This window comes from Zea mays, chromosome 1 (genome assembly GCF_902167145.1).
Source record: "Zea mays cultivar B73 chromosome 1, Zm-B73-REFERENCE-NAM-5.0, whole genome shotgun sequence".
Classification (NCBI taxonomy): domain Eukaryota; kingdom Viridiplantae; phylum Streptophyta; class Magnoliopsida; order Poales; family Poaceae; genus Zea; species Zea mays.
Genome location: NC_050096.1, coordinates 239,016,568 through 239,037,841, shown reverse-complemented (window position 1 = coordinate 239,037,841; position 21,274 = coordinate 239,016,568). Strand labels below are relative to the sequence as shown.

The window sequence follows — 21,274 nt, the reverse complement described above, 5'->3', positions numbered from 1 at the left end:
GATCTGCCCCGGAGGCAGGTGCTCCAACCAGGCGCGAACAGTGTCGGAGAGGAACAGGGGGAGGTTACGGATAATGAGGTTGTCGTCGTCCGTCCCACCCAGTTGGCAGGCCAGGCGGTAGTCCGCGAGCCACAGTTCCGGTCTCGTTTCCCTCGAGTACTTCGTGATAGTAGTCGGGGGTCGGAACCGGGTCGGGAATGGCGCCCGTCGGATGGCCCGACTAAAGGCCTGCGGACCAGGTGGTTCGGGCGAGGGACTCCGATCCTCCCCGCTGTCGTAGCGCCCCCCACGCCTGGGATGGTAGCCTCGGCGCACCCTTTCGTCGAGGTGGGCCCGACGGTCGCGTCGATGGTGCTCGTTGCCGAGGTGGCCCGGGGCCGCAGGCGCGGTGTTACGCGTGCGCCCGGTGTAGACCGAGGCTTCCCGCATGAATCGGGAAGTCGCGGCATGAGGTTCCGAGGGATATCCCTGCCTTCGGGAGGCAGTGCTCTCGGCCCGTCGGGCCGCAGCGCCTTCCAGGAGATTCTTGAGCTCTCCCTGGATTCGCCGGCCCTCGGTGGTTGATGGCTCTGGCATCGCGCGGAGGAGCATCGCTGCGGCTGCCAGGTTCTGACCAACCCCGCTGGATGCGGGCGGCGGCCTGACCCTGACATCGTTGGCGACGCGGTGCTGGAGACCTTGGGGCAGGTGACGTATTTCTCCGGCCAGGGGTTGGCCCGCCCATACCTGCCCGACGTCCCGACGGATCGGCTCAAGCGCTCCTGTTCCCTCGTTGAGCCTGGCCTGCGCCTCGCGGACTTGCTCGAGTTGTGGGTCGTAACCACCCGCCGGAGCGGGGACCACAGCTAGCTCCCATGGGATGTCGGCGCGAGGCACCGGCCTAGGAAGATCACCATCCTCCGGCATGCCGAGATGGTTGCCTTCAGGGGGATCCCCTAGCTCGATGTGGAAACATTCGCGGCTTGGGCCGCAGCTCTCGTCGTCAAGGCTGCGGCTTCCGTCGGAACAGTCGGAGAGGCAGTAGTCACATGCGGTCATGAAGTCCCGCATGGCACCGGGGTTGCCAAGTCCAGAGAAATCCCAACAGATGCTGGGATCGTCATCTTCCTCGGACCCAGAGGGCCCGTAGATCGAGACGTCCGTCAACCGGTCCCAAGGCAACCGCATACGAAACCCCAGTGGGGTTGCACTCGCCTCAATGAGAGCGCCCGCCAAAGCGAGGTCGTTTGGCGGGTTGAGGCCGAGTCGAAATGACGTAAGATGGGAGTTAGTCGGTACCTTTTGGTCGACGAGGAGCGACGTAGTCACATCGGGGACTGGTTGCACCATCATCCCAGGTACGAGGGCGACGTCCTGCAGGCTTTCCGCGAGCGCGCTGGCGTCGTCTTCTTGCTCGGGATCAGCGTGTCGCGGGGGGACGGCGCTTGCCTTCGCCTCGAACGTGAGGTCGACGTCCGGCGTGCCTTCCGTCGGGGCGTCGGGGGCACCGATTCGCTCGACGGCCAACGAAGCGCGGCCTCCCGCTTGGCCTTGATGGCCCCGCCTCCTCCTCCGTTGGCGGGGGAGAAAACGGAGCGAGCTCGAATGTTGTTCTTCCACCACGCGGGGAAGGTGTCGTCGATTCCGCCGCCGGCGGGCGGGTTGTCGGCCGCCATTGTCGTTGTCGCGCGGCGGTGGAAGAAGTATCAGGTCGTAGCTGCCGTCGAAGGACATGAACTCAAGAGTCCCGAAACGAAGCACCGTCCCGGGCCGGAGAGGTTGCTGGAGACTGCCCATCTGGAGCTTGACGGGGAGCTGTTCGTCAGCACACAGCAGGCCCCTACCTGGCGCGCCAACTGTCGGCGTTTCGAGACAGGGGGGTCCCTAAGCCGACGAGTGAGTGTGCTGCGTGCCCCAGCCCAGATGGGTCGAGCGCGTGGGCGAGCGCGAAGGGGGGAGAGGCGAGGTGGCCGGAGTCGGGCGTGAGAGAGGTGGAAGTCCCGCGGCCTTCGTGTTCGTCCCGCGCCCAGGTCGGGTGCGCTTACAGTAGGGGGGTTACAAGCATCCACGCGGGTGAGGGAAGCGAGCGGCCCCAGGAGAGCGCCTGTCCCGTCCTCGGTCCCGCGCGGCCAACCTTCTTTAAGAAGGCCCTGGTCCTCCCTTTTATAGTCGTAAGGAGAGGATCCAGGTGTACAATGGGGGGTGTAGCAGAGTGCTACGTGTCTAGCGGAGAGAGAGCTAGCGCCCTAGGTACATGCCAATGTGGCAGCCGGAGAGGTCTTGGCACCTTGCTGGCGTGATGTCGTGGCTGTCGGAGGAGCGACGGAGCCTGGCGGAGGGACAGCTGTTAGAGCGGTCGAGTCCTTGCTGACGTCGCCCTGCTTCCGTAAGAGAGCTGAGGGCCGCCGTCGTCACAGAGCTCGTGGAGCGCCATCATTGCCCATCCGGCGGAGCTGGCCGGATGGGACGCCGGTCTTGTTCTCCGTGACCCGAGTCGATTCGGGGTAGGATGATGATGGCACTTCCTGTTGACGTGGCGGGCCTGTGCCCTAGGCAGGGCGACGTGGGGGCTCCTCCGAAGCCGAGGTCGAGTCTGTCTTCCGTTGCCGAGGCCGAGCCTGAGCCCCCGGGTCGGGCGAGGCGGAGATCGTTTGGCCGAGGCCAGGGCGGAGTCCGAGCCCTGGGGTCGGGCGAGGCGGAGTTTCGCCGTCTTCCGGGTCTTAGCCCGAGTCCGAGCCCTGGGGTCGGGCGGAGCGGAGTTCGTTGTCTTCCGGGTCTTAGCCCGAGTCCGAGCCCTGGGGTCGGGCGGAGCGGAGTTCGCCGTCTTCCGGGTCTTAGCCCGAGTCCGAGCCCTGGGGTCGGGCGGAGCGGAGTTCGCCGTCTTCCGGGTCTTAGCCCGAGTCCGAGCCCTGGGGTCGGGCGGAGCGGAGTTCGCTGTCTTCCGGGTCTTAGCCCGAGTCCGAGCCCTGGGGTCGGGCGGAGCGGAGTTCGCCGTCTTCCGGGTCTTAGCCCGAGTCCGAGCCCTGGGGTCGGGCGGAGCGGAGTTCACCGTCTTCCGGGTCTTAGCCCGAGTCCGAGCCCTGGGGTCGGGAGGAGCGGAGTTCGCTATGGCGCCTTTGGCAAGGCCTGACTGCCTGTCAGACTCACTCTGTCGAGTGGCACTGCAGTCGGAGTGGCGCGGGCGGCGCTGTCCTTCTGTCAGACTGGTCAGTGGAGCGGTGGAGTGACGACGGTCACTTCGGCTCTGCCGGGGGGCGCGTGTCAGGATAAAGGTGTCAGGCCACCTTTGCGTTAAATGCTCCTGCAACTTGGTCAGTCGGTGTGGCGATTTAGTCAGGGTTGCTTCTGAGCGAAGCCAAGGCCTCGGGCGAGCCGGTGGTGTGTCCGCCGTTAAAAGGGGGGCCTCGGGCGAGACGGAAGTCTCTTGAGGTCGGCTGCCCTCGGCCGAGGCTAGGCTCGGGTGAAGCGTGATCGAGTCACTCGTGTGGACTGATCCCTGACTTAATCGTACCCATCAGGCCTTTGTAGCTTTATGCTGATGGGGGTTACCAGCTGAGAATTAGGCGTCTTGAGGGTACCCCTAATTATGGTCCCCGACAAGTATAGTAGTGGCTTGGGAGTTGAAGTGGCGGATTTGGGATACCTTGTCCGAATCATAGCCTTCATCCCCCACGAATGGTTCCTGCGCTCCAAATTCAACAATGTCCGAAATACTAGCGTGGAGGGAGGTTAGATGGTGCCTCATTTTATCACTCCACATACAATAATCTTCACCGTCAAAAACCGGTGGTTTGCCTAGTGGGACGGAAAGTAAAGGAGTGCGTTTGGAAATGCGAGGGTAGCGTAAGAGGATCTTACTAAACTTCTTGCGCTCATGGCGCTTAGAAGTGATGGACGGTGCGTCGGAGCCGGAGGTGGAAGGCGACGAAGAGTCGGTCTCGTAGTAGACCGCCTTCTTCATTTTCTTCTTCTTGTCGCCACTTCGGTGTGACTTGACGCGGGGAGGTGATTCCTCCCTTTTGTTGCCGGACTCTCCCGATGGAGCTTTCCCGTGGCTTGTGGTGGGCTTCTTGCCGGTCACCATCTCCTTCTTGGCGTGAGCTCCCGACATAACTTCGAGCGGTTAGGCTCTAATGAAGTACCGGGCTCCGATACCAATTGAAAGTCGCCTAGATGGGGGGTGAATAGGCAAATCTGAAATTTATAAAGTTTAAGCACAACTACAAGCCAGGGTTAGCGCTAGAAATATAATCGAGTCCGCAAGAGAGGGCGAAAACAAATCACAAGCAAATAAGAGCGGATGACACAGTGATTTGTTTTACCGAGGTTCGGTTCTTGCAAACCTACTCCCCGTTGAGGTGGTCACAAAGACCGGGTCTCTTTCAACCCTTTCCCTCTCTCAAACGGTCACTTAGACCGAGTGAGCTTCTCTTCTCAATCAAATATGACACTTAGTCCCCACAAGGACCACCACACAATTGGTGTCTCTTGCTTTGATTACAAAGATCTTGCAAACAAGAAATGGGGAAGAAGAAAAACGATCCAAGCGCAAGAGCTCAAAAGAACACGACAAAACTCTCTCTTCTAGTCACTATTGCTTTGAGTGGAATTTGGGACTTGGAGAGATTTTGATTCACTCTAATTGTGTCTTGTATTGAATGCACTAGCTCTTGTATTGAATGTGTTGCCTGAAAACTTGAATGCCTTGAAGTGTGGTGGTTGGGGGTATTTATAGCCCCAACCACCAAAGTGCCCCTTGGTGAAGGCTGCTGTCGAAGGGCGCACCGGACAGTCCGGTGCGCCAGCCACGTCACCCAACCGTTGGGGTTCGACCGTTGGAGCTTCTGACAACTAGGCCACCGGACAGTTCGGTGGTGCACCGGACAGTCAATGTTCATTGTCCGATGCGCCTTCTGGCGCCTGCTCTGACTCTGCGCGCGCAGTCGCGCACTGTTCACTGTTCACTGTTGCTTTTGCAGACGACCGTTGGCGCAGTAGCCGTTGCTTCGCATGGCACACCGGACAGTCCGGTGCTACACCGGACAGTCCGGTGAATTATAGCGGAGTGGCTCCCAGAATTCCCGAAGGTGGCAAGTTCGGAGTTGATCTCCATGGTGCACCGGACACTGTCCGATGGCACACCGGACAGTCCGGTGCGCGAGACCAGGGCAGCCTTCAGTTGTCTTTTGCTCTTTTTATTTGAACCCTTTCTTGAACTTTTTATTTGTTTGTGTTGAACCTTTGGCACTTGTAGAACTTATAATCTAGAGCAAACTAGTTAGTCGAATTATTTGTGTTGGGCAATTCAACCACCAAAATAATTTAGGAAAATGTTTGACCCTATTTCTCTTTTACCATAGTTCCACCATCTACTTTTACAAAAATGTCCCCTATATTGTAATTAACCCGCCGTCCCTCTCACTCTCAGTCGGATCTACATTTAAACATTTAATTAGTAAAAATTAAAATTATGTATAATAGAAATCCATACCAGGGTTGTTGGTTTTTAAACTCTTATTTACATCTATTTAGCAAAAAAACACATATGTCTTTTACGTTTTATATTATATATTTAAGTATAAATAAAAAACAGCCACATATTTGTGTGCGTTTTGCTAGTAAAAGAAGGAAATTTGGATATGTACCAATAAAAGATTATAAATTTAGATATATATCATTGATATCTTATTTGCATGTGTCATTCACGTGAGTCAATGATATATATCTAAAATTTGTAATCTTTTAAATGATATACATTAAATTATTTAAAAAATACCGATGCGCACCACGCGCCGGAACAAAAATATCCCACCCAAACAACTCCACCCTACCGCACCCCAAATTCGCAATCCCTCTCCACCTCTCCTCCCACCGCAGCAGCAGGCAAGCGCGAGGCGGAGGCGGAGAGATGGAGTCGGACCAGGGCAAGCTCTTCATCGGCGGCATCTCCTGGGAAACAACGGAGGAGAAGCTGAGCGAGCACTTCTCCGCCTACGGAGAGGTTACGCAGGCCGCCGTCATGCGCGACAAGACGACGGGCCGCCCCCGAGGCTTCGGGTTTGTCGTCTTCGCCGACCCCGCCGTCGTCGACCGAGCGCTGCAGGACCCCCACACCCTCGACGGCCGCACGGTATGGCAACACCATCTCTTCTATGGCGCGGAACCCTAGTTGGAATATTCGCAAACCGGCGTGGAATATTCGCTTCGATCGTATTCTGATCTGCCCCACCGTCCGAGCTTGACCAGGATTTGTATCGGTTTTGCTGGTACTTTTATTGCCTCAGGTCGATGTGAAGCGGGCACTCTCGCGGGAGGAGCAGCAGGCCTCCAAGGCCGCAAACCCTAGCGGTGGGAGGAACACTGGCGGAGGAAATGGCGGCGGCGATGCAAATGGTGCTCGGACGAAGAAAATATTCGTGGGCGGGCTGCCCTCTACTCTGACTGAGGATGGGTTTCGGCAGTATTTCCAGACCTTCGGCATCGTCACTGATGTTGTTGTCATGTATGACCAGAACACGCAGCGCCCCCGTGGCTTCGGATTCATCACCTTTGACTCGGAGGACGCGGTTGACCACGTGCTGCAGAAGACCTTCCATGATCTTGGTGGGAAGCTGGTTGAGGTGAAGCGTGCATTGCCCCGTGAGGCGAACCCTGGTGGCTCTGGTAGTGGGCGTTCTGGGGTGAGTGGGGGTTACCAGAGCAACAATGGCCATAACACCAGCTCTGGTAGCTATGATGGTAGAAGTGATGGTGGCAGGTACGGGCAGGCACAGCAGGGTAGTGGTGTCTATCCTGGCTATGGTGCTGGGGCAGCTGGATATGGATATGGTGCTAACCCTGCAATTGGATATGGAAATTATGGGGCTGGAGGATATGGAGGTGCTCCTGCTGCTTATGGTGGACATTATGGAAACCCAGGTGCAGCTGGTTCTGGTTACCAAGGTGGACCCCCAGGCTCAAATAGAGGACCTTGGGGCAGTCAAGCTCCATCTGCATATGGAACTGGAGGGTATGGTGGCAGTGCTGGCTATAGTGCTTGGAACAACTCTTCTGGTGGTGGCAATGCTCCCACTAGTCAAGCCCCTGGCGGACCTGCGGGCTATGGAAGCCAGGGTTTTGGGTATGGTGGATATGGAGGTGATCCATCGTATGGTAGTCATGGGGGATATGGAGCTTATGGAGCGCGAAGTGATGGTGCTGGCAATCCTGCTACTGGTGGAGCATCTGGATATGGTGCAGGGTATGGAAGTGGGGGTGCCAACTCTGGCTATTCAAGTGCTTGGAGTGATCCTTCACAAGGTGGTGGATTTGGTGGTTCAGTCAATGGAGGTTCTGAAGGGCAATCAAACTATGGCACTGGCTATGGCAGTGTGCAGCCCAGGGTTGCTCAGTAAAGAAGGCATTTTGAGTGTCTGAAATGAACCAGCACATCTGGGCAGTCTATGTATTGATTTGTCATTCCAGTTCTGATTTGTTCTCAGCATTCTGAAGATTGCCCATTTGCTGGTTAAATCAGTATTTCTCCGGGTTGGAATGCTTGATCCTTTAGTGGCTTACTACTAGAACTTGTAGTCAATAAGTAGCTATAATGTGGAGTAGCAGTATCTTGCAGAATGCTTTTATTAATTTCTACATTTAGCTTTATCTATCTGTGTGCTTTGCCATGAGTGGAGTTTCAGGTTCCTTCATCTCTAGTTATAAGCTAGAGTAGCTTGACTGCTTATGGACAAAATTATCTAGTTGTACCTCTATTCTACAGATCATACATTCGTGTTTGATGGTAGTATTTATGCTGGATATTGTACCTCTATTCTGGAATGTTCTATATTTGGTGGTTGTATTGACATATGGTATTATCAACATTCATGGTTTGAAACAGATGCAACCCCTGAAATATGCAGTCATAGTTGGCTTGATGCTGTAGCTGCTTCTAACATTATGTTCAAACTGTAGTGCAAGTGTTTATATAGCTGGAATGCTACATCCTTCAAGTATGTCATCAAGCTATGAATTCCATCCATTTGGCCCTAGAATTTGATATTTTCCAAGCAGCAGTAAGCTTATTAGCAGCAAGATTGTAGCACTAAGTTTCTGAGGTAGTATAGATAACTGGGTTATCTGTGAAGCTAATTGAATGTTTAGGGGTAGAATTGTATTGTAGAACAGTCAAGGCTCGGCAAGTAAAGTAATTGTCCTTCCTCCTACCTTTCCTTTATGTACAGGTTGAATGGGATGACATTCCTTTTCAGAGATGATACCCAAGCAAGGTTATGAAATCAGGCATCTGAAAAAAAATGTGGCAGTGATTTTACATGACGAGCTGGTAAAAAGTTGCAATATTGGGGTGCAGACAGAATGCAAGATACCAGCTTGAGCGTTTCATTGTCTGAAGGGTCTTGTGCTGTGCTACAAGATAGTGGTATGTGGAATCAAAGATTCTATATTCATGTTTTGTCTGGCAATTTTTTTGACTCTGGTACTTGTCAAAGCGAAACTCTAGACGATTTTTAGCTTTGTTCATTTCAGATTTACTGTGTACTATATCCATTTGGTACAGTAAAATTTAACTTTTGAGAAATAATATTGCGCTAGACATTTAGATTTACCACACAAACATTTTTCAATTTATTTATTATGAAAAGTAACATATTTTTTCCTTCTTACAATTTAGGTGAAATTATTGGTTTTTTAAGTAAAGAAACTCGTCGGACAAGGGTAGTGATTAGGTGGGTTAGCTTTGCTTGTTTATTTCTTAAGGTTGTGTTTGGTTCGGCTTCTGGAAATTGCTTCTGCTGCCAAGAGCAGAATGCCAGCCAAACGGACCGGAAACTGCTTTTTCAGAAGCAGTTGCCTTCGCGTGCTTTTTGGCTTTGAGGTTTCTGTTTTTTTTTTCTTCAAATGGGTGGCAATAGAGAGATGTTTTACAACTGTTTCAAGGGAGATAAAGAGATTATAGGTTTCATAGCTGTTTTAAAACGAACAGTTACAACTTTTTTATAGCACAGCTTACAACAGCTTTTCCACACCGCACAGCATTTTTTTTTTGCAGCTCACAGCTGAACCAAACATACTCTTGCCACTGCATATAATCATGCATTCACATATGGCCTCAACATCGTAATTACTCTTCCTGTGCTCTGTTTACTATCAACGGTGAGTTTGAACTAAAATTGAGAGGGGGCCAATCAAACTTGAAGCACTAATAGACTGGGGGGGGGGGTGATCAGAAATTCATGAGCACCTAAATGATGGAACTAAGTGTTCCTTTAATAAACTTTCTAGGTTAAAGGGTCTACATGAAGGTCTACCCCTATTTACTATGTTGATAACCAGTTGACCTCTGATTTAAGTTGTGTTTTTTATGAAGTGCATACTTTTTTTTCGTTTTTTAATGATGATGCCTTTTATCACTTACCTTGTGGGGCCAATGCTACCATATTCACATTTGTAGTTGCTGATGATGTTTTTTTGAGAATAATGTCAGATGAGCATTGTAATTGTTGAAACACAGCGTATTCTATGTACTATAGAGGCCTGGGTTAATTTGCGTGAACACTTGTCTCCAACATCTAGACCTAGTGTAGGCCTGGTGCACTGATGAGAGCTGTCTCACTCCATCAGTCCATCGCCAGGTCACGGGTTCCAAGCAGCCTCCCCAGTCCCCACGTTTCTGGAAGAAGTCTTCTCGGATTATTCCTTTCCAAGGCCTTGTTTGGTTATTCCTATCCCATATGGATTGAATGAGATTGGAAAAAATTATGAAAGATTTTGACTTGTTTGGGATTGAGACCCACTCATTCGCACCCAATCGACATGGATTGAGAGCAAAACGAATAAGCCCTCATGTGGAAGCCTCTAGCATGGGTCTGCTCCTTATACTTGTCTCTTAACACCTACTAGACCTTGTGCGATGTTAGATCATGTTGCAGAGTGATTTAGTACCCATAATCAAAACTGAGACGCTCTATAAAAAGTTGAGAACTTCAAAATTATGAATTGCTACAATCTGAATCAATTTATTTTCCATCCCACTGCTTTTTTTATGCTTTTGATACCAGGATGCATCATGTAACCTCTGTACCAAAAAAGTGTCATTCTAGTATTTTCCAGACGGGTTAGTATGGAAATGATCTTGGTAACCCTAGTTGTCATTCTAAATTTGAGTTTTTTTTAGGTGCGAGCTTACTCTCCCTTCCCAAAGAGCATGTTTTAATGGCAAAACTCTTGTCAACAGACGAAGTGCAACATGCTGACTCGAGCAGTCGAGCTGCTGTAGCTGGGTCTTGGGAAGGGTCTCGGCTGTGTGTCTGCATACTGATGATCGGTGATGCTTACGATATAGGAATGCCCCAATGTATAGGTGAACTTTTAGTGCTATAGAGGCTTCCTTTTGTTGTCATGATGTCTATGCTCTTTAAGTAGCTGCATAACACCATGTATACTCAGTATAGTTCTACACCTGGGTATGGAAGCCATTCGTGTTTTTGTTTAGTATGAATGCCATGTAATTGTACATTAGGTTGACAATTCAGTTGTTGCTAAATCACGCTCCACTAGTGAATTGTGTAAATGGAAAGAAATGAAATGCATATATATAAAACTCTGATCCTTTACTGCTCTGATTTGACACTGATGGGTTATTTGACTTGTTCCTTATTACTCTCTCCGGCTCCAGTGGCCTCTGGCGTTGGAAGCGAAGGGGACCGGGGCATCTTGTGGCTGGTGTGTATCATCTTCCTACCATCCTAGGACATCTAATTAGTTTGATTAGTTTCTTCCCCGTTCTAGTGGACTCGGTTGCTGCTTTTGGCTTTCACCGAATCCTCTCCAAAGGTGGCGCTGGTGCTACTGTTCCTTATGGTGATGATTTTACTTCTGACCATGATTGTTACAGCGGTAAGGCGGTCTTAGGATCTTTTAACCTTTAAGCATGGAGACGACTTTATATACATGTAAGTAAGGTGAATAATAACAAAAAAAAAATGCATAGCTAAGTAGATAGACCATATATATATCATAGAACATACAAGCCTTAATGAATAGCATAATTTATAAAATAGTATAATTGATAGTTCATAAAACTAACAAACAGTAGTTCATAAAACTAACAAGTCCAAAATATATAGTTCATAATTTTGTAAACTAACAAGTCCATAAAAGAACACAAGGCAACATTAAATTTAGATTCTCAACACTTAGGGCCTGTTTGGTTTGTGGCTAAATGTGTCATACTTTGTCTAATGTTAGTTGTTCGAATTGAATAACTAATCTTAGGCAGAAAAGTTAGGCAAAATGTGGTAACTGAGGTAGTGAACCAAACATGTCTTTAGATAGATCTGGGCCGCCTCTCTTGGACAGCTGCCCCTCTAGGGCTGCTGCCAGCCTACCACCCATGTGCCGCGTCGCCGCAACAAAGTGCACATATCTTCTCCCTCCTCTTTTATGCATCCATGACAGGGACCTCACGCGCTCGTGTCAAAGAGGAGGCCATGGCCTTCCGCAAGAAGATGGCATGCTTGTTACGGCTCAAGGTGCAGACAAGGAGGCTGTCAACGCACACACTCGCGCCCAAGTAGGATGGCAACGCGCAATCCCCCGTCGGGGAATACCTCCCCGTCCCCGCGACGATTTTTTTTCCGTAGGGATTCCCACGAATACTTGTGGGGAACATTTCTTCTCTATCCCTGTTTTTCGCGGGATAAATCTCCAAAAGTGATCCCTATCTCTGTTTAAATTATAATTAAAATATGCGTTATTTATTATTAATATTAAACATTATCACTTATACACATTATCAGATGTAAGAAATCATTATGCACACATCAAAATAAATATATTTGTACAATTAGTGGTCTCTTGATAAGGTAATTATTTATTTTTGTCATTAACTAGTACACAAAAACATAGTCACGTGCAAGTTTAACGAGTCCCCGTGAAGAATGGGAATGGGGAATGCTTTTTCGTCCCATCTCTGTTTACTCGGGGGATAAATGTTCCCTATTTATATCCCCGTGGGGAAAGTTTATTCTCGATCCCCATCCCCTAAGGGCTAGTTTGGGAGCCACATAACCGGAGAAGATCGGAGGGACTAAAATCCACTCCTTATTTAAAATTGAATAAAGAGAGAATTTTAGCCCCTTCAATTCTCTCAGGTTTTTGGACTCCTAAACTAGCCCTAATGGAGGAATTCTCCACGGGAAATCGGGGATCGGGTCCCCATTGACATCTCTACGCCCAAGCAACCACCCTTCTCGAACACGAGAAGGCCACTTCCACCCGACATGGTTTCGGCATTCAAAGGATGAAGATGTCCAAGAGGGATGAAAGGTGAATTGGGCTTCACCAAATTTTCTTGTGCAAACTAAAATTTAGTAACAAGCCCAATATTCACTTCGATTGCCTAAATATGATAAAAGATTTTGCAAACTAATTGTCAATCCTATTCTATCATTCCAATCCCAAGAATTTAAATGTTTGAACTGAAATTCTCAAGTAAATACATATAGTAAAGTAAGGATTAGAATACTCAATGTTTTACCGTGGTCTTAAAGAGTCAGCACTCCCACTAATCCTCATTAAAGCGCCTACATAAGGGTGTCGCTCCCCTTCGCTCCCCTTTGGTCCACGCAAGGATCAAGTGCTCTCTACAAGCCTGTTCTTCGTTGCTCCAATATGATGAACTGCTCACAACCATGTACAATACCGAGTCGGGCACCCACAAGTTCTCTAGATAATCAACGCACTCTCGATCACCACTAAACCGTAATATCGATCACCAAGAGTACCAATCACAAACTCTCACTTCACTCTTCTAAGCTTAATGGGTGCATACTAGTTACCCTCTAAACGCTAATGTCTATTAATCAACCAATTTTCATCCCTCAAGTTCCTTACCGAGGCTCTCCCTCACTTCAAATGGTTGCTTCAACTGTTTAAAATATGTAAGAGCACTAGTATGGACCGATTGGTAGTGTATTTATAACCTCTAACTAGCCAATCAACTATTATAATAACATTAGACAGAAAACATGATTGTCGAACCATTCGACGCCCAAGCATCGAGCCAATTCTCACGGCTCGATAAGATAACGATAATTGTTCACAGGTTCGATGAGCCATTGGTTTGATGACACCACTGTTCACAGGTCCGATGCCTCTATAGGGAGAACCTTAACCGCTACAGTTACACGAAATGGTATGCACATCTACCATCGGATCAGTTTGACGCACCCTAGAATTCTCTGATCTATTTACACAGAGAGTGAGACCGCTCGTAATGGCCCGACGATCAAGCTCTCACATGTTGTTTACATGGAGGCGTCAAACCTTCACCATTGGTCTGATGATTCTAAAAAAATTTAGGGTCTGACATCTCTAAATCCCTTCTAACCTTTCCACCTTTTGGAAACCTAGGAATAGGGTTTGATTTTGGAGTAAACTAGAACAGGAGGCGCCCTTACGGGCGCCCTATAGCATGACTGCATGACACTGTCATCCTATAAGCTGATGAATGGTACAACCATAAATGTAATGGAAGCAAATCTTATTCTTCTGTAAACATCTGTCATTCCAGGGCTTTAATCGAGATGGACGGCAAGCATCTAACTTTGGCTCCAGTTCTGCAGTATTTCTAGTCTGCTAATAGAATGTGGGTTGTGTCCCTTCTCTAGTATCTTGTTTCCAGTAAAGCATCAAGCAATCCGAAATCCATGGCCTGCAAATGACGAAACACATGTAATAGCTCAAAAGGAGAGATTTGATATATTACTTTGTTCTATATAGGCAAGAGAAGCTAATACCTCTGAAGAAGACATGAACCGATCCCTCTGTCCACTTTTGCACCATGTCAAGTGGTTGAATTTTGGATAAAAAAAGTCTTCCGTTTGGATTCCTAGACTATACTCTTGATGGTGGATACGTTGTATAACATAAATCTCTATAATACTTTTTATGGAATAGGTTGAAGCAAGGGCAAAATTGGCTTTTCCACCCTAGAATTCTCAAGAAGCTCATAGAGAAAGGATACTGGATTGTTGCTTTGGATTGTTGGAGTACATATGAAACAGGAATGGGAGTGTTTGGATTAGATCCTGAATTTTTCACCAAAATTAGGGAACCTCAATCGGATCCAAACGTCCCTTAGTCCCCCTTTTTCATCAAAATTGAAGAAGACGGCATTGGCTTGGTCCTGAACTCCTTTCCACTCCCCACTGATGAATGCTGCAACTGCAATTCTTCTGCTGTCTTTAGGAGCAACCATGTTCCTAAAAGTATAGGAATATGAAACAGAAACAAGAATATAGAACGGTACTTTATAATAGTACCGTGATTACCAAAAAAATGTTCCTAGAACAATGTTACCGAAACAAAAAAAAACGTGATCGTGTTTTTAATACAAACGCTAATAGGGTCCTCGAAGAGGAAATCTTGTGGAAATGAATGCAGAAGATTGTGTTTTAGAGTGTTCCATGCAGTACACAGCATTTGTTGCACCAAGGAAGCTAGGACAACGGACCTCTGATGCAATAGCCAATAGGTGCTGGGAACACAACCACGGGGAAATCCTGTGACATCGACTATGTAAGTAGGTATTCGGACAATCGGTGCATGAATATCAACTGTACGATCTTGTCAGGGAAATAAATGGAGAAAATAATGAGAACTTGCATAGGTAACCCTTCTCATTAAATTAGCACAAATATTAAAGCACGCATCCAAATGATTAAGCATACTCTGTTCAAAAAGTCATATTAACATACTCTGGCCATTAATGTCTTTTACAATATATTCTTTAATATTCATGAGATTCTTGTTTTCTCTAATGACTATGAATTAAGGGTTTAGGGTTTAGGGTTTAGGTTGGATAAACATGAATCATAAACATGACTTAAGGCTTCATATGGCTATGTTCCAGCAGCGTGCGGATTCAGTTGTGGATGTGTATTGCAGGTTAGATTTAAGGAAAAGCAAGATATGTACCGAACTCCTTAAGTATTAAATTTGGACACAGGTCACAAAAGTAATGCGACTGTTATGCTTTAAAAAATTTCTCATTTATGTTCTAAGATTGGTTGCATTGCCATCTGTTTCCACGAGCACATTCATTAAAAAAGATGGATATAAGGAAAATTAGTCTCTAGCTGTTATTATGTATCAAAGGGATACTTACATTTGTCCAATCATCACCTGGATTTATATCCATAGGTTTCATATGGCTCGAAAAAGGAAATGAATCAAAAATTTCAAGTTAATTTTTGCCTGAACATATAAAATACTAAAACAACCAAATAATGTTGTATAACATGCACTACAATCATATATGTTTGGAAGATATACTTCGGCACAGTTAATATCACACAGAGATAGAATATATGAGAAATATGCATGCACGATTAGATATCAGGCATTCATATAGGAAAGATGGCACCATTAACCATGCACAACCAAATAATGAATGCACCATCAAATAGGAACTGACCTTTTTGAGAGCACCTGATCACAAATTGGACATGTACCATCATTATTGAGTATTTTCCTAGCATCATCTGCACCTGCTAAACAAGCAATTACCAGCTACATTAAATTGTGTATTCTGTAATAATTAGATAGTAACTTATTTAGAATCAGGATTTAATTCACCAGAGAGGGCAGTAGAGTGGAACCATACATAAAAGATGACCACAGGTGGTCGATACAGCTTGCCCTTCCAAATCCCGCCAGCAAGCTTTGTTCTTGATGGGCACTTTGGCAGGAACTTATGAGATGCAACTGACTTGACATATTAGTCTCACAAACATTGACTCAGGTCTCAGAATCTAATCTAGCAGGAAGACAAGTGAAAAAGAGCATCCAAGGTATTAGAGTGTGCCTTTGAATCAAACTAATATAACACTGATGAGACCTGTAAAAGTCTGGGATGTAGTTTCTTTTCATTTCAGAATAGACTCATGCCTTGGCTCCTTATTACTTGTTTCAAGTTTAGCTATAAACATGGTATTCTTCCCTAAAAAAGGTACTTCTAGTGGCTGTAACAGCCTAGGATACTTAGCTTGACACCCAGGATACTATCAAGATTATATTGGTGGATCCCAACCAGAGGTTACCTTTGTACCTGATGAGCCACCTTTCAGAGTAAAATTAGGCACACTATCAAGATTGACCAGCAGCTTGGTGAGTAGAGCTTACCTACAACTTTGAATATGCTATCTGAACAAAATACTTTAGAATTTATTATGAAAAGGAAAAAGAAGTCGCAACAGGTATCTCAGCACATATAAAATTGTCGATGGTATATTCAAAAGACCAGCACTTCGTGCGCATATAAAAGTGTGTGGATGACAATTTATTATCAAAAGATTGATCAGGCGGCGCACTTCGTGCGCCCAACACTAACCATGGCTATGATGAGGCATATCAAATTAGCATTATAACAAAATCTTTTTTATTAAGTAACAGATGGTAAAGAAAGAATCTATAATTTCACTCGTCAAATCAAAGAACAATTCTGACCTCTGAGAGCTTTGTTGACTGAAGCCTTTGTTGATAAACACTGCAACCTTTCCCATTCTTGCCAGCCTCGACATCCACCAATGAAGAACAAAAATTTCAATAGAAACTAAGGAAAAAACTGAAACGGGTGCGTTTGATTGGTGACCAGATAACAATTACATGTTAAAGGGAGTGGAACGGCCAATAGATAGCTGGTAGTAGCACAAAACGACAGAGCGAAATAGTAGAAGTACCAAGGGAAGCAATGTGTCTGGTTTGTTCAGGCCTAGACTACATAGGCATGCTTTACATATCGCGAGTATGGTCCTCGCAAGATTGCACGCATAGCATAGCTATAACCAGTCACTACCCTAGAAGCACCAAAAGACATATCTTGCAGCCAAGCACACATCATAGCGCTGTTGATATCTTACAAGCATAAAACGATACTCCCTACATAACAGGGAGGCAAGTTCTAAGAGTAACCTAGATGAACTGGGACAGTTCCCAAAAGCGAGCCTCAGTTCCCAAAAGCGAGCTTCCATAGCTGCTGGTGCTCGTGTCCAGAATCGCTGCAACTAAAAAAGGGTAACAGTCAATTAAGAAGTTTTGGCAAGCATTGCAATCTCAAATATAATGCCTAATTTTTTCTCTGTAGATTTCGACCGAAGAAGTTATATATGAAGGGAATCCATCTGAAATCATTTGACTATCGATCTGTTGACTTGTTGATGTTTCAGCCTATTGACATCTTTCCTGAAAACTTGCTAATTTCTATTTTGATCTGTATTGGTAGCAGGTGACACCACTTTCTCTTTTTGTTTATTTATTAGTTCAAAGGACCCCATATGGACCTACTGTTAGTTTTAGAATGCTTGTCTGAGATATCTGATGACCTTGGAGCATGCTTTGAATGTTGTTCCTATGCATCACAATGTTTTAGTTGTCTAAAAGTAGTTACTACTGATCGTTTGGATTTTGATGTACCCAGTGCCCACTACCTTATATTATACTATACACAATTGGAACGCTTGGATGCATATAGCTCATGAATTGTAGGGGAGAATTGGACATACCGTTACTCAGCATCAGCGTCTGTGGAACCAGCAGCATCATCATCTGTTATGTCTTCATCTCTAAAAAGTTTCCTGGCAGCCTTCTTGGAAGGGGATGTGCGAGACCTATGTAAATTTTGTTCTCATGGCATGTATGTAAGAGTGATATCATGATATGGGAATAATAGTGTAGGCCAATTTTTTGGCATGAAGCTAACCTTTTTCCGGTAACACTTTTGTGAGTCTTGTTTGTAGATTCATCTAGCACAGTGTAAGCTGAAAGTCGCCTAGAGGGGGGGGGGTGAATAGGGCGAAACTGAAATTTACAAATATAAACACAACTACAAGTCGGGTTAGCGTTAGAAATAAAATCGAGTCCGCGAGAGAGGGCGCAAAACAAATCGCAAGCGAATAAACAAGTGAGACACGTGGATTTGTTTTACCGAGGTTCGGTTCTTGCAAACCTACTCCCCGTTGAGGAGGCCACAAAGGCCGGGTCTCTTTCAACCCTTCCCTCTCTCAAACGGTCCCTCGGACCGAGTGAGCTTCTCTTCTCAAATCAAAGCCGGGAACAAAACTTCCCCGCAAGGGCCACCACACAATTGGTGCCTCTTGCCTTGATTACAATGGAACTTTGATCACAAGAAAAAGTGAGAAAGAAAAGAAGCAATCCAAGCGCAAGAGCTCGAAAGAACACAAGCAAATCACTCTCTCTAGTCACTATGGCGTTGTGTGGAGTTTGGAGAGGATTTGATCTATTTGGTGTGTCTAGAATTGAATGCTAGAGCTCTTGTAGTAGTTGGGAAGTGGAAAACTTGGATGCCATGAATGGTGGGGTGGTTGGGGTATTTATAGCCCCAACCACCAAAAGTGGCCATTGGAAGTCTGTCTGCTCGATGGCGCACCGGACAGTCCGGTGCACACCGGACAGTCCGGTGCCCCCTGCCACGTCATCATTGCCGTTGGATTCTGACCGTTGGAGCTTCTGACTTGTGGGCCCGCCTGGGTGTCCGGTGCACACCGGACACGTACTGTTCCTTGTCCGGTGTGCCGGAATGGGCGCGCCTGATATCTGCGCGTGCTGCGCGCGTATTTAATGCGCCGCAGGTAGCCGTTGGCGCGGAGTTAGCCGTTGCTTCGGAGTCGCACCGGACAGTCCGGTGCACACCGGACAGTCCGGTGAATTATAGTGGACTAGCCGTTGGAGTTTCCCGAAGCTGGCGAGTTCCTGAGGCCGACCTCCCTTGGCGCACCGGACACTGTCCGGTGTACACCGGACAGTCCGGTGAATTATAGTGGAGTCGCCTCTGGAAATTCCCGAAGGTGGCGAGTTTGAGCTGGAGTCCTCTGGTGCACCGGACACTGTCCGGTGGTGCACCGGACACTGTCCGGTGTACACCGGACAGTCCGGTGCTCCCAGACCAGAGGGCCTTCGGTTGGCCCTTTGCTCCTTAGTTGAATCCAAAGCTTGATCTTTTTATTGGCTGAGTGTGTACCTTTACCACCTGTATAACTTATGCACTAGAGCAAACTAGTTAGTCCAGGGATTTGTGTTGGGCAATTCAACCACCAAAATTATATAGGAACTAGGTGTAAGCCTAATTCCCTTTCAATCTCCCCCTTTTTGGTGATTGATGCCAACACAAACCAAAGCAAATATAGAAGTGCATAATTGAGCTAGTTTGCATAATGTAAGTGTAAAGGTTGCTTGGAATTAAGTCAATATGAATACTTACAAGATATGCATGGATTGTTTCTTTCTTATATAACATTTTGGACCACGCTTGCACCACGAGTTTTGTTTTTGCAAACTCTTTTGTAAATCCTTTTCAAAGTTCTTTTGCAAATAGTCAAAAGGTGAATGAATAAGATTTTGCAAAGCATTTTCACAATTTGAAATTTTTCTCCCCTGTTTCAAATGCTTCTCTTTTGACTAAACAAAACTCCCCCTAAATGAGATCCACCTCTTAGTGTTCAAGAGGGTTTTGATATACCATTTTTTGAAATACTACTTTCTCCCCTTTTTGAACACAATAGGACACCAATTGAAAATATTCAACACTATACCAATTGATACGAAGTTTTTGAAATTGGTGGTGGTGCGGTCCTTTTGCTTTGGGCTCATTTCTCCCCCTTTTTGGCATGAATCGCCAAAAACGGAATCATTAGAGCCCTCTAAGTGCTATCTTCCTCTTTGGTCATAAATGAGTTAAGATGTTACCAAAGACGAAGTCCGGTCCTTTTGCCTGGATGCTCATTTCTCCCCAAAGAATAGAGAGTTGCTTGGAGTGATGGCGAAGTATGAGTTACGGAGTGGAAGCCTTTGTCTTCGCCGAAGACTCCAATTCCCTTTCAATATGCCTATGACTTGGTTTGAAATAGACTTGAAAACACATTAGTCATAGCATATAAAAGAGACATGATCAAAGGTATATAAAAAGAGCTATGTGTGCAATCTAGCAAAAGAAATTGCGTGAATCAAGAATATTGAGCTCATGCCTAAGTTTGGTAAAAGATTGTTCATCAAGAGGCTTGGTAAAGATATCGGCTAATTGATCTTTAGTATTAATGTATGAAATCTCGATATCTCCCTTTTGTTGGTGATCCCTCAAAAAGTGATACCGAATGGCTATGTGCTTAGTGCGGCTATGCTCGACGGGATTGTCCGCCATTTTGATTGCACTCTCATTGTCACATAGCAAAGGGACTTTGGTTAATTTGTAACCGTAGTCCCACAGGGTTTGCCTCATCCAAAGCAATTGTGCGCAACAATGACCTGCGGCAATATACTCGGCTTCGACGGTGGAAAGAGCGACCGAATTTTGCTTCTTTGAAGCCCAAGACACCAAGGATCTTCCCAAGAACTGGCAAGTCCCCGATGTGCTCTTTCTATTGATTTTACACCCCGCCCAATCGGCATCCGAATAACCAATCAAACCAAATGTGGATCCCCTAGGATACCAAAGCCCAAACTTAGGAGTATAAGCCAAATATCTCAAGATTCGTTTTACGGCCGTAAGGTGAGCTTCCTTAGGGTCGGCTTGGAATCTTGCACACATGCATACGGAAAGCATAATATCCGGTCGAGATGCACATAAATAGAGTAAAGAGCCTATCATCGACCGGTATACCTTTTGATCCACGGACTTACCTCCCGTGTCGAGGTCGAGATGCCCGTTAGTTCCCATGGGTGTCTTGATGGGCTTGGCATCCTTCATCCCAAACTTGTTTAGAATGTCTTGAGTGTACTTCGTTTGGCTAATGAAGGTGCCCTCTTGGAGTTGCTTCACTTGAAATCCTAAGAAATACTTCAACTCCCCCATCATAGACATCTCGAATTTGTGTGTCATAATCCTACTAAACTCTTCACATGTAGACTCGTTAGTAGACTCAAATATAATATCATCAACATAAATTTGGCATACAAACAAGTCATTTTCAAGAGTTTTGGTAAAGAGTGTAGGATCGGCCTTACCGACTTTGAAGCCATTAGCAATAAGGAAATCTCTAAGGCATTCATACCATGCTCTTGGGGCTTGCTTGAGCCCATAAAGCGCCTTAGAGAGCTTATAAACATGGTTAGGATACTCACTGTCTTCAAAGCCGGGAGGTTGCTCAACATAGACCTCTTCCTTGATTGGTCCATTGAGGAAGGCACTTTTCACGTCCATTTGATAAAGCTTAAAGCCATGGTAAGTAGCATAGGCTAATAATATGCGAATTGACTCAAGCCTAGCTACGGGTGCATAGGT

The 21,274-nt window shown here is 46.5% G+C and overlaps 1 protein-coding gene and 1 long non-coding RNA gene across 8 annotated transcripts; one reads left to right on the top strand and one right to left on the bottom strand.

Annotated features, from left to right (window-relative positions):
* Positions 1–5,730: 5,730 nt before the first annotated feature.
* On the top strand, positions 5,731–11,828 carry LOC100382683 (uncharacterized). Of its 6 annotated transcripts, none has more exons than XM_035959328.1 (4): positions 5,731–6,109; positions 6,264–8,075; positions 8,202–8,398; positions 10,214–10,598. In XM_035959328.1, the coding sequence occupies exons 1-2, from the start codon at positions 5,888–5,890 to the stop codon at positions 7,371–7,373; spliced, it is 1,332 nt and encodes a 443-aa protein (XP_035815221.1). In that variant the 5' UTR covers positions 5,731–5,887; the 3' UTR covers positions 7,374–8,075; positions 8,202–8,398; positions 10,214–10,598. The 6 variants fall into 6 exon arrangements, with proteins under 6 accessions (XP_035815221.1, XP_035815220.1, XP_035815226.1 ...); XM_035959333.1 differs by lacking the exon at positions 10,214–10,598 and adding an exon at positions 10,655–11,828 and having other exon boundaries at positions 5,736–6,109; positions 6,264–7,506; XM_035959334.1 differs by having other exon boundaries at positions 5,736–6,109; positions 6,264–7,506; positions 10,214–11,824.
* Positions 11,829–15,036: 3,208 nt separating this feature from the next.
* On the bottom strand, positions 15,037–16,654 carry LOC103643474 (uncharacterized). Of its 2 annotated transcripts, none has more exons than XR_002266411.2 (3): positions 15,647–16,654; positions 15,458–15,533; positions 15,037–15,194 (listed from the first exon to the last, which is right to left on the bottom strand). It is a non-coding gene; the product is annotated as an uncharacterized lncRNA (long non-coding RNA). The 2 variants fall into 2 exon arrangements; XR_002266410.2 differs by having other exon boundaries at positions 15,039–15,194; positions 15,458–15,530; positions 15,647–16,653.
* Between the last annotated feature and the right edge of the window lie 4,620 nt (positions 16,655–21,274).